Source organism: Charadrius vociferus, unplaced genomic scaffold (genome assembly GCF_000708025.1).
Source record: "Charadrius vociferus isolate BGI_N301 unplaced genomic scaffold, ASM70802v2 scaffold436, whole genome shotgun sequence".
NCBI lineage: Eukaryota > Metazoa > Chordata > Aves > Charadriiformes > Charadriidae > Charadrius > Charadrius vociferus.
Window position 1 is genome coordinate 5,124,553 of NW_009649187.1, and position 12,218 is coordinate 5,136,770.

The 12,218-nt window shown below is 45.5% G+C and overlaps 1 protein-coding gene across 1 annotated transcript in view; it reads left to right on the forward strand.

Annotated features, from left to right (window-relative positions):
- The window catches only part of PAX2 (paired box 2), an 81,617-nt gene that overhangs the window by 26,857 nt on the left and 42,542 nt on the right, over positions 1 to 12,218 (forward strand). Inside the window, exons 3-4 of the mRNA XM_009888827.1 lie at positions 4,400 to 4,461; positions 6,527 to 6,646. Of these exons, the coding sequence (XP_009887129.1) occupies positions 4,400 to 4,461; positions 6,527 to 6,646 (182 nt within the window). The remainder of the gene's footprint in view (positions 1 to 4,399; positions 4,462 to 6,526; positions 6,647 to 12,218) is intronic.

Consider the following 12,218-nt stretch of genomic DNA (forward strand, 5'->3'; position numbering starts at 1 on the left):
ATCTCCCTCTGATCAGCCCTAGTATGATTTTTTAGTTGAGATACTGTCTAAAGACTCTGCCAGCAATAGTAAGAGAGGAGAAACCACAGAGTATGTCAGGCTATAAGAGAGTTTGGATAGAAATGTCAGAGAAGCAAGGGACATTTCCTATGATCTGTCATTCTTTTAGCAAATCATTTCTGGACAGGTTTAGAAGTGATTTTTTACTTGCTTATTTACAAGGAGTGCAAGAAAGTTCTGCTTCTCAGAAAGGACTATGGCTCAGCTAATTTTAACTTCCAATATTTATTTCTACATTCTTGACCAAATTTGATTAGAGCTTGTTACAACTGTCATACTAGGAGAGATGATTTTTGTCTGTCCACCTGTATTCAGAACCAGCAAAAGGAATTGCATTAAAACTTCTGAAAATAACGAAATATTAATAAAACATTGGAAATTCGTGATCTAATGCTGAATGTTTAAGATAGTCAAAGGCATTTGGAAACAGGCAGTTGGTTTCAGCTGGAGCAGTATCAATGCTAGAAAGAGTTACTACAAGCCAACTATGGTAACTCATGAATTCCAGGAATGGATGTATAATTCAGAGTATGATACGATGTACTGTAATGACATTATATGCCATTACTTAAGATAATATTGCATATTAAATTCAGATTGTGGAATGAAGTTCAGTTGCGTTACTGCAATCAAAGATCTATAAATGTTCTGTTGCTGAAACTTCAGAAGGTTATGTATTAAATCCCTATATATTCTTCTAAACTCAAAGTAGACAACTTGTGCAGAAACCTCCCACTGGAAAATGAAAAATGGGAATTTACAGTAAGTACCAGTTTATGCCCCTTATTAAACACAAATGCTGTTATTGGAGTCACTGACTGTAATGGAATTAGAGCAGGGATGAAATTAGTCCAAAGTGACAATTTCTTTTGGAGAAAAGACAGATGTTTGAAAAGATCAGCCTTTACTTCAAGAAATCAGCACTGCTGACTGGTGTGCCAGGAGATTTGTGTCTCTTCTGCTTTTGGGAAGGGCTGAGGAAGTGTTCTGCAAAAAGGCTTGTCTTTTTCCAGTGTCTAGAGGCAAGAAGCAGCCATCAAAGGCAGCAAGAGGTGATCAAGGTTTTGCTCCCTCTTACACAGCAGTAATCCAGAAATCCTAGGTTTGAGGCAGCAGAGCTGGCTTAGTGCATATTTCAGTCTCCAGTCAGGGTGAGAAGCTTTCAGCAATCCCAAAGTTTAAAGCAAGCATTATTATGTTGCGTCTGTTGCTACAGGACCAGGTCAGCTCTGTTCATCTTTCATCTGCTGTTTCATTAGGTGGTCTTGTGTAGGACAGACTCACTCGAAGCCTGTTAAAGCAGCAGCTGTGGTGCCCAGCTATCCTGCTGTTTATCACTGTCCCTGAATGAATCGACCCAGGGGGATGCCCTGCCGTATTCTGTACCGAGCGTTAAGGTCCTGAAATTTCTCCTCTTTCCGTACAATACCAGAGTTCAGTCGTGACTGTAGGGCAAAGGAGCACTGCTGGGGAGAGCCTCTTCATGACCTGTCTCTTCTTTTAGCCATAGGAAATACCTTTTACCTGAGACCTCATTAGATTCGCTGCGCATCTGATGCCAAGAATTATTTGACCCGAGCCACTGGAGGTTGCACAACCAGGACTGCTCCCCTTTGCTCACTATTTCCAGATACTTTCGCTTGACATAAAACCAGTTTCATTCTTAGGAGGGGAGCGCTTTTGAACAGAGCCTTTCACCTCTGGGTCACTAGCTGAAATCTGGCCCTGGTTGGTAGTGACCGAAAATCATTACCAGCTGACGGCTACTGGGTGAAATGAGCTGGTGAGTCTCTTTCCAGTTCCTAATGGACACATCTCAGTAAACACAGTCACAGCTGGCACTAACTGGCATTCTCAGCTGAGAGACCACAAACTGAATGGAGAAGGAAACTGAATCTTCCTCTTCGTCCCCTGCCTGGGTTTTTGAAGCGTTATGGACAGGCATTTTATACCACCATCGTTTCACAGGCTATTTTCACTCTAAATGGCTTTTCAAAACTTTGCAATTTTCATGCAGCATGATTCAGCACAGCCTGATCGGCCATCGCAGTATAATTAGACTCATCTTAGAGTTCTCCTCAGCAGAAGCTGTCTGATGCCACCTTCCAGTACGAAAGGCAACCCTGATGTCATATCTCAGTATGAATGGAACCGTCTGATGTCACCTCAGTGCTAACAGGACATTTTATAATATGTCATCTGAGGCTACAGGGGAAATCTTCTAATCCATTCACTATGCTACACTACAATAGAACATAACACAGTATAATGTGTAGGTTAACTCAGACACCCTCAGGCAGATTTTGGATAGACGGATGGATGGATGGATGGATAGATACATTTATACAAAGTATACATACATTATATCACTCTATTGATTTTTAAAAAGTTCCAGGTCTGCCTGGCTATAATGAGATTTTTGAACTTTGTGTTGCGATCAATGAGGGGAATATTATTGGCCTGGAGAATTGATATACCCGCTCTCTGTGGCTTGTTCTGCTCCTGGACTGCCCCTGCCCCCAAGGTGTACGATTCCATCAGACACTTAACCTCTTTTACAGTGTCATCAGGCTAAAAGGAATCTAATAGTGACACGGGACTTGTGCTCAGCACTCTGGCACTATTGCTTTCCTGTCACAAATAATTTATAGCTTTCTATTTCCATCCCTTTGCCTGCACCCCATCCCCTCTTTCTGTTTCTCTGGGCTGGGGGAAATCAATAAACTCACACAACCAGAGTGGCACTTCAGGGGATTTTAGGGGGAATGTGAAAGAAGAGAAAAGAAAAGAAAAAAACAGAAAAGAAGAAAAAAGTTATATTATTTGCCCTAGCACAGACTTCTCAGATCAGCTCCTCAGCTAGTGCAAATCAGCATGACCTCAGAATCTGGCCCCAAGGCCCTCGGACGCCTTTTCTATAGGTCCTCAGCAGCTATAGATTAGGGCCCTTGGTACCACTGACCTATATGGGGCAAAGATCTGGTTCTCTATGCCCAGCTAGAACTTGACATTCCCTGTCTCCAGCTATGTCCCAGGCAGCTGCTCTGCCACTCCGGCTACTGCCCAGGATCCATCATGTGTGTATCAGAGTTTCCCAACATGCTGAGATGATATGCTCTGAAATACCTTTCTTTTCCGAAGAAGGTTTCACTCGTAGGAGTTGTGCTTTTTCAAAAATGTCCTTTCAACATCTCTGCCTATCTCTAGGCATGCCCTACTGCCCACTAGCCATGCATTTGCTCTTTGAAGTTTTGCCAACTTATTCTTTAGAATGAACCTTTAAGGGAAGCTCTCGGGTGGGCAGGGAGAATGTGTTATTTGCTTTCCCTTCTGGAGAGATTTTGGGGGAGAATTTAAAACTAATATAACGCAGGGCTGAGAGTTCCAGAAACTCAGGCTGAAGAGCATCTGCAGCCTTCACCCTAACTGGAGAGGCTTGTTTTGATCTCAGAAAGGAATTTGGTCTCCATGGCCTCCACAGGTCATGGCTTATTTGCCAAGTTCCTTGGTGAGAGAGTTGTTCCTGAGTCACAGATACCCCGCATCTGCCAGTAGGCAGGGACGCTGCCAGTCAAGTACTAGGTGCTAGTGATTTCCTTTCACCACTGACCTCAGTTGGATTTAAACCAGTGACCTAGAGGTGAAAGATTTCATGTAACAAGAAACGGAGCACTGACAATTACAGTTCAGTTTATTTTCATTCTGAGCTGCATTATGAGCTTTGTAGCATTCACTGAGACATCTTTTTGGGTGCCCATGCTGTGTTCAATCACCACCTGATAAACACCAATTTTTGCTCTCTTTGCTGGAGCTTCTTTTTCCTGGTGATCTATATCCCATCAGCACTTCCTACAGATGCCTTCTGCTCCCACCTTCTTATTTATGAAGGGCAAGGGCTTGAGGCAAGCCTTCCATTGCTTCAAAGCATTCAGTTCTATGCCAGAAAGGTATTTTTTTAGGTACACGACAAAATTAAATTACCCCATTTGTAAATCCAGCAGTGGCTCTGTTAGCTGCAAAGACTGCCTTGTGATCACGCTGGCAGATTAACAAATGTCGATGCAGTTGCTGACACACAGGAGATCCTCACTCGTTCACTGAGCACCATAGTTTTGCAGTGAATACCCAAGGCTGGGGAGAAGACAGCAGAGCAGAGCAAGGACAATTCTCTGGGAACTGGACCAGCAAAGCAGTAGGATCAGGATCACAAGAAGGCAAATGAAGCCACTCTGCTGCACCTAGAGCTCAGACCAGGCTTCAGGTTCTGACAGCTGCGACCGCGGGTATGCAAAGGCCCAGAAAAGTTGCAGCTGAGTTCTGAACATGTTTTGTTCTTTTCCAGGATCATCAGAACCAAAGTTCAGCAACCTTTTCACCCAACACCAGATGGGAGCGGGACAGGTGTGACTGCACCAGGACATACTATCGGTAAGAAGATTGGCATGAGGGGTCATGACAGGAAGGGCGGAATGAGGATGAAGCTCAGTTGAGGGAACAAAGTCTGACAAGCAGATGCTAAGCAGAGCAAAAGGGAGGAGGGGGTGGGGGAACAGAAACCTCAATGGAAGTCAGAGGTTTCTGTTCTTCGTTTCCCTCGTTGCATTGCAGAGAAGGGAATCATGGCAGAGAAACCAGGCCAAGGTAGGGGTTTGCACAAAGTGATTCTGCCTTAGCATCCATTTCACATTCATGCTCTCTCCTTCGCCTCCCTAGAGAGAAGTATTTGCCACTATCCTGTCTAAGCACCAGTCTTTACCTTTTCTCTCCTCCTTACTCTGACTATCTTTTCCCCCCTCTCTCCCAATTTCTCTTCTCTCCCTTTGCTGGAACTGGTCCATTTCTTAGAGCTAGTAATACACAGACCAGGGTAAGACATTCCTGATGCCTTACAACTGAGTTGTTTATTGTTCTAGCTCTGCAATCAGGTATCCTATGAGTGTATTTCACTGAGAAAATGCATTTTCTGCTGGGGGAGATGGGTTTATCGAGGTGCACAGAAGATGGAGGCTGTAATAAAGTGACCAAGTATCTCCTAGTCTGTTGTGTTTAAAGGTACTGTGCTAGATGTGTGATGAGGTATTTTTCACTGATGTCTCTGTGGGCTGTATGGTCTGCTGTTGCTAGCATAGCTTTATCCAGTAACCATTCTGAGCAGGAAAAAAACATGCAGTATTCTGGGATGCTGTGAAATACAGTGGCTAATCCATGGCCTAAGACACTGTCTTAGATACTGTTGGTTACTGAGAATCAGCTGCTGTACAAGGATTTACTGGAAAGTGTTGGTCTACATGAGACAGAGATGGCAGGTACAATCCTGCACACGAACTGTGTTCAGGAGCACAATGAAATTAATTGGCCAATATGGAAGAGCATTTCTGGATGCCCTTTTAATCTGGACTTGCTCACTGAACTGGGAATCACTGACCACAACAGACGGAGTTAGCGGATATTATTCGTTCTTGGAAAAGTAGTGCAATATCTAGGGAATGCGTTGGCTGAGCTGGGATATTGGTTGTGAGTTCTGCTACTGGAGTCTCTAATTGCTCTGGGATGTACTGGGAAGTGTGGTTCTACATCGGATAGTGTTGACAGGTTCTGCTCCATCCTGGAAGGCTTGTTTTGGTGGTATTGATTGCTTCAGGTCAGTGCTTTATGAACTGAATGATGGGTAGTGGCCTATAAGAGAATTGGGATATTCTCCCCATCACTGGGACATGCTGAGACATAATGGGCATGCCTACTGGATGCATAGCTCTACTTCTTCTGTACTCTAGAGCCTTGATTATCATGAAGTGATCATTTCTAATCTGGATGAATTGTCATTTCTGATATATTGGAAATTCATGAGCAATCTTGGACAGCCCTGAGTGGCAGGAGGAGCCTGCCTGGTGACATTGGTCAGTGCAAAAGGAAGACACTAGACTTCTATTAATCGGGGTTGGAGTACGTATCACCAACTCACCATTTGTTCTAGTAGGGAACTGAATTTATTCCAACCTGTGCTAAGAAGGTAATTTTTCAATGAGTGATTTGGGTGGACATATGCACTCCTGGTGGAAAAATGCTGAGAGGAAATGATCTGACAAAATACGGACGGACTAGGAAGTCACTAGAGAATATGGCCTATGCAGCATTGCACTCAATTACCATGTCATGCGCTGGGAAGCCTGCTCTGAACTGGGATGTGACAACAAGGTTTAGCTTCTTGATGGAATACGCTTGCTTGTTATTAATGGCCCTGTACTGGAAGGCTGTGGAGTTATGGTATAGGAACAGACTGGCAAAGCTGGGATGCAGCAGCATTAGCAGTAGAGCAAGTATGAGTCCTTCAGTGTGAGGGACTGGGAGTCTGCTTAGTGTCCAGGCTTTCCTGTGAGACTGGTGGCATGCATAGCTTTCAGCTGGGGGGTCCCTGAGTGCTGTGCTGCTCTCCTGATGGCCCTTTTTCCCTTTTCCTTTTGTCCAGTGCCCAGCACAGCATCCCCTCCCGTCTCCAGTGCCTCCAATGATCCAGTGGGCTCTTACTCCATTAACGGGATCCTGGGGATTCCTCGGTCGAATGGCGAGAAGAGGAAACGTGATGAAGGTAGGGGGAGGGGAGAAGCTCATCCTCCCTTTTATATTCTTTGTCCCCATGTACAGGCTCCAATTTCAGGCCAAGGTTTGCAGCTGCTCCAGGGGCTAGATCAGTTTTAGCAACAGAGACCAGTTCCCCGTCACTGCCCTGCTGGCTTGGAATGCTCTTCTTCCGAGGCCCTTTCATGACAGGCTGCGTCTCCAGACATCTGCTCGGCAGGCAGAGAGCCGTCTCCATTGCTGGAGCTGATCCCAAGTTCATTCACTGCTGGAAACGGCTGGAACTGAACTCCCCAGGTGCCAGCAGGTGCCCGGACTTTGAACTGTGGGTAAACGTGGTTTCCCCGACTCACTCATTTTCAAACAAAATGCCATCTCGGAGAAGCACCAGCAATGTGGGGGTTATCTTTCATTCCCCTTGCAAACAAGTTCCTGCCCTGTGATGTGCCATGAGCTCCATTAGCTGGTGATCATAAGGGCCCAGTTTTCAATGGGTAGCATTTACCACAGCAGAACTGCCACGCTTGCAACAGCCTGAAAGCAGAACAGGAGGTCTTCTGAGTACTGTGGCCCTAAGGTTGTTATCTATGCCTTTCGCTAGAGCTCTAAGGAATTAGGATTAAGGTATCTCCTTTTCCTTCCTACCTGCTGGGAAGGACTTAGGGCAAAGTGAATCCTGAAATGAGCCAAAAGCTGGAGCCTCAGGTCTAGATAGACTGAGTCAGGCGGGGTGGGTAAGGTCTTGGTGCTTTTATGGTGGCTTTGTAAACTTTTTTTCTTAAATCTTGCTCTTTTGATTTGATGCATTCAAAAATCAAGGGCCAGGAGGTGAACTTATTCTAAGAGTAGTGCCTGACCAGTTTGTTGGGTTCAGCCCTGCCTTCTGTATGTTGTTTTCCACTGTTGCCTGTTGGGTGGGGGGACCTTTTCACAGTACAGGTGGCTCAGTGTGCTGCATGTGCTGTAACCCCAAGGCTGTGTGGTGCAAGAGAATACCAGGTTTCTCTGTGATACGTGGTGAGAAGAGAAAGCTCTCCTGAGAGAGATACTGCGTTTTGGGGTTTTGCTAATAATTTTCTCAGTGTTGGTTCCGGTGAGGTTCACATCTGTAAGCTTTTGATCCAAATAAACACAATAATCCCAAGCAAAATAGGCAGTCATGGTGACCCCTTTCTCCCTAATACGAAGTAAAACTAGAAGCAAGGACCCAATCCAGCTCCTATTAAAACAAATGGGAAGATTTTTGCTGATGTCATTGGAAATTGGATCAGGCCCCAGAGGAAGATCCATTTCCCAGCTAGATGGCAGTAGGGCCCAGCTAAGAGACAAGTGTAGCAATGGAAGGGCTGAGTCAATGCCTCAAAGTCAAAAAATGTCAGGAATAAGAGACTGCAAACACTGCAAACCCCTCCAGCATTTCCCATCATTACATGTACAGGAAATAGTGACATTTCCAACTGAGTGACGAGTTTCTCTAATGGTTGTGCAAGTCTCTTGGCAGTTAGTTGGGGGTTTTGTGAACCCGTGTTCTCATACAGTCCAGCGTGGTGATCACCAGCTCTCAACATGGTGCCTCCATATCTCATTTTGCAATGAAGTAGTTCAGTCTGGCGTCAGCAGCTATTCTTTCCAAATACCAAGAAAGATCATCCTGCTTTAGATGCAGCCACACCGGCACTTCCAGCCCCAGAACCTGAGCGTTTTTGGAGCAGTACAGTTAAATGCAGAAGCAACCAAGCAGCCATCTAAGACTGAGACACTTCACAGTGATATACTGACAGTAAGAACAACTCTCTGTGTCTGTCCTTAATTCATCCCAGATTTGATTTATGAAGGGCAAGCAACACTCCGCAACTCCCTGCCGTTGGCCAAGAGCCGACATATCCCACTAGGAATCAAAAAGGTACCAGACAGTCCTGGAGATGTTGCTTGCCTTTAGCTTTCAGAGTTTTAGGTGGCAGTTACATGACACAGCTGCAACTGCCTTAGAGAACAGCCTTCATCCTGCCATCCCAGATATCTGCCGCAGGGAAATGTCATGGGACACCCTGCCAGCTGCTGAACACCCCTAGCCAAGAGCAGAGATATCTGGGCCAATGCTGGCCTTAAGAAATGCTGAAAGACATCATCACTTTGCAGGGCTGGGTCCTAAGGCTAGAAGGGGAGGTTTTGCATAGCTGGCGACCTCCACTCACTTCTGGGCAATCTCTCCTGTAGCTCTGAGGGCTCCAATTGTTCCTAGTTGTGATGGGGATTAGGAAATCCAGGCAAGAAGTCCAGTACAGGTATTTATTTCATGCTCATGTTAGATGTATACACCTTCTCAGTATTTCCAGGAGCTTCTGAGCACTGTTTTGTTGCGGTTTCTTAACTGCAGCGTTTATTCTCAAGTTGAAAAGCCCTTTTGAGCTCCCAATGCTCATCAACTTTCCCAGTATTTTGGGGGTGGCTCTTCTCTAAAGGAGACAGAAGAAGCAGCACTGCTCTCTCTTTCTTTCCGCTCTGTTGGACCAGCTCTGCTTCAAGGATTCCTCTGTGAGGAATGCAGTTCAGCAGAAAGGGGGGAAGTACCAAGCTGCTCCTGAATCCCCGGTTCTGAAAACCTTGTTAGCAACCTCGGTGATGGCTGGGGGGGAACAGGGTGGGAGAAAGACAGAGGAGCCTCTATCTGAGCACGCCCCCTCCCCCAGGTCCTCCTTGCTGCAGCTGGTGCCTGCATTAGACAGTAGCACAGATGATTAAGAAGAGGAGAGATAATTATGTGTCAAGATGATGTACCAGAACTCCCGAGTTGGACAGAAGGAGCCAGACGGATGCATGAGGTGGGTTCAGCGATGGACGCTGACAGCCAGGTGTGTCCCTCACAGGGAGTTAGATGGAAGAGGGGAAATCCCAACCTACCAAATGTGCTGGTTGCAACTGTAAGGGTAGCCTGGGAAGACTATGGCATTGAGAGAGAGCTAGCAGGGAGGTACCTCCGAGTGTCTACTAGCCGCAACAAGGAACTATCAGATCGCAAGTCTTTCCTTACAACTCAGTGTGTCTTCCTCAGGCAAGTGCCTAGGAAGGATGGTCGAGTTTTGCCCTGTTAAGACCATGTATTCCTTTTGTTTCAGTTTTTGACCAGCTATAGTAAACCCTCTGACTTAGTTGGTCTCCTACGTTTTTTGAAAAAAATTGGCTAAAAAAGTTCATCACCACTTGTGCAGCACAGTGTGCCATTTCTTGCAGTCTTGCACAGCCAATGTTGCTGTTAATTTCCCTCTGACCTTCCCCACCACTTACACCAACCATCTTCCAGAGGCAGAAGTGGCCCTGCAGCATGTAATGACTTTCCCAAGACCACTGAGGGTCTTGCAGTATCAAGTTGCAGTTGGACACGGGAATTCCTGGCTCTTCCCGATCCTAATGTTGTCCTATGCTGTGATGGCAGGCCAAGCTCAGCAGGGTCATCATCAGACTAAGGAGCAGCAATAAGAAGTCCAGAAGGATAAAGGGGAAAAATAATATGCAAATATTTCTGTTGTTCCATAACCCTCCTCCTTGATAGCCAAAATGATGAGAATTGGGGTGACCCAAAATAACTAACAAAAAATTAGTATCACTCATACCGTAATCTTTAGCACTGCATAAGGAGAAAAAGGGAGAGATGGGAAGAAAGGGAAGGATGGATAGATAGATAGATAGACAATTAGATAACATGAAAAGAATATTTCAAACTGTTCCCTGCATACCACAGCATCTCCAGCTGGCTGAAACTTCTGGGATCTTAACAAAACCACTCTTATTAGAGACAGCTCTTTTTCTCCATAGCAGGCCACAAACAGACTTCCTCTATAGACCCAAATTCTCATTTGGGATTCGTGTTCCAGTGAGGCTGGTGCTGTAACAATCTCAGCATTATTAATCTTGGTCCCTGACAATATCTGTAGTATTTGACAGCATTACTGGCAATAATATCTGCAGTGCCGACAATGGCAGAGATAATATCCCCCAGTATTATTGGCATTAACAGGGATCATATCTGCAGCCTGTTATTGGTGGGAGCAGACGTAATGTGTCCAGTATTATTAGTATCAGTAGTAATAAAACCCACACGCTTGTTAGTATGATCAGTGCTAATATCAGCAGTAGGTTTGTGGGAGAGGAGGGGACGGAGTGATTTCTACTGTAAATGGCAATAATACCCAGGCTGTTTGCAGTAAAGGAATCCCCAGCGGAGATGAGGGAGCAAACCTCAGAAGGCAGAAATTCCTCCTTCCCTTTCTTCACCTGTCATTTTGATGATCAGAGTGATTTACATTGAAGTAAGCAATGCAGGGCTGTGTTAGTGCAGGGGGACACCCTAAAGGATCACCAACATTTCGGGAGGTCTGGCGGTGTTTTCCAGCGAGTGTTAGCTGGATCAGTACAGGTGGTTCACCGTACTCTTCAAAATGGGGTTGAGCTATGCAGAGCAGGGTGCTGCCTGCTAGCAGTAGGAGCACTTGCACTGTGAGTCCTGTAGCTGCAGGACAGGCAGCGTCACTGCACTTCTCTTCGGTGCCGCACGCATAATTTTCTGATTGTTATTACCATGACACCCTCTACTGAGAAGTGTTGCTTTTGTTACAGGTGGTTTTCTCTTCCCTCACTCCAAGTGGGAGGACTCTGACTGCAGGGCAGGGTTTTGACAGTGTCCAGCTTGGGGGTTTTCCTACCCGGCCGTCATCTCATTTTCCTACTGGGAAAGTGGAAATGCCTCCTTCAGGTGGAGTGGGAGGCAGGGAGATCTGCAATAGTCCCAGTCCTGAAAGTTATTTTTTTAGATACTGCCCCAGGACATAGACTGTCCTGAAGAAAATTTTGAATGCAATTGTTTCAGTGGAAAGTAGTGCAGAGAGATGTGTAAAGTGTTTACAAAGGTCTGAGGTTTTGAGCAGATACAGCAGCGGAGTGTGTCACTGCAAGTATGATCCCATTTGTGTTGTTCAGAGTGGCAATGATAATATAATTTGGGAGACGTGGTTGTGACTCTTCAGGTGACTTTGTGTTCTTAGTGGCATCGATACGTGTTTGCAGGCAGTGTGGCTGTGGTTATCATGTTGTTGTAACTGTATCACTATAGGTTGTGGGTTTGTGACACTAATGATGAGATTAACTGTATCACCGCTTGCTATGCTGCCCCATTACATTTGAGGCCGTTATACTCATGGAGGCGGCTGTGAATTATTTCTGGTGGTATATCTGCATCATTGCATGCAGTAAGGTTGTTTCAACACCGTAATTGTTGGTACACTGGTGCAGGCTCTACTGTACTGTCATCGCAATTCATATAGTTGTAACTACAGTTGATGTAATGTGTTGACTGACAAAAGAGTGTCACCAGGCCATGAGAATGAAGTCAATCTGGCTATGTCACTGCAGCACTGCGTTGAGAATTGTGTGTTTTGACGAGGTATGACCATATTGTTCCACAGCATACTGCGGTTGTTTCAGGACATACAGCGTGCTTATGCTGTCATCTGCAGTATGATGATGCTTTACCAGTGCTCTAGTTGTACTGGTGCAGAGAGGTCCAGCCTTTAACTGTCCTGTAGGGA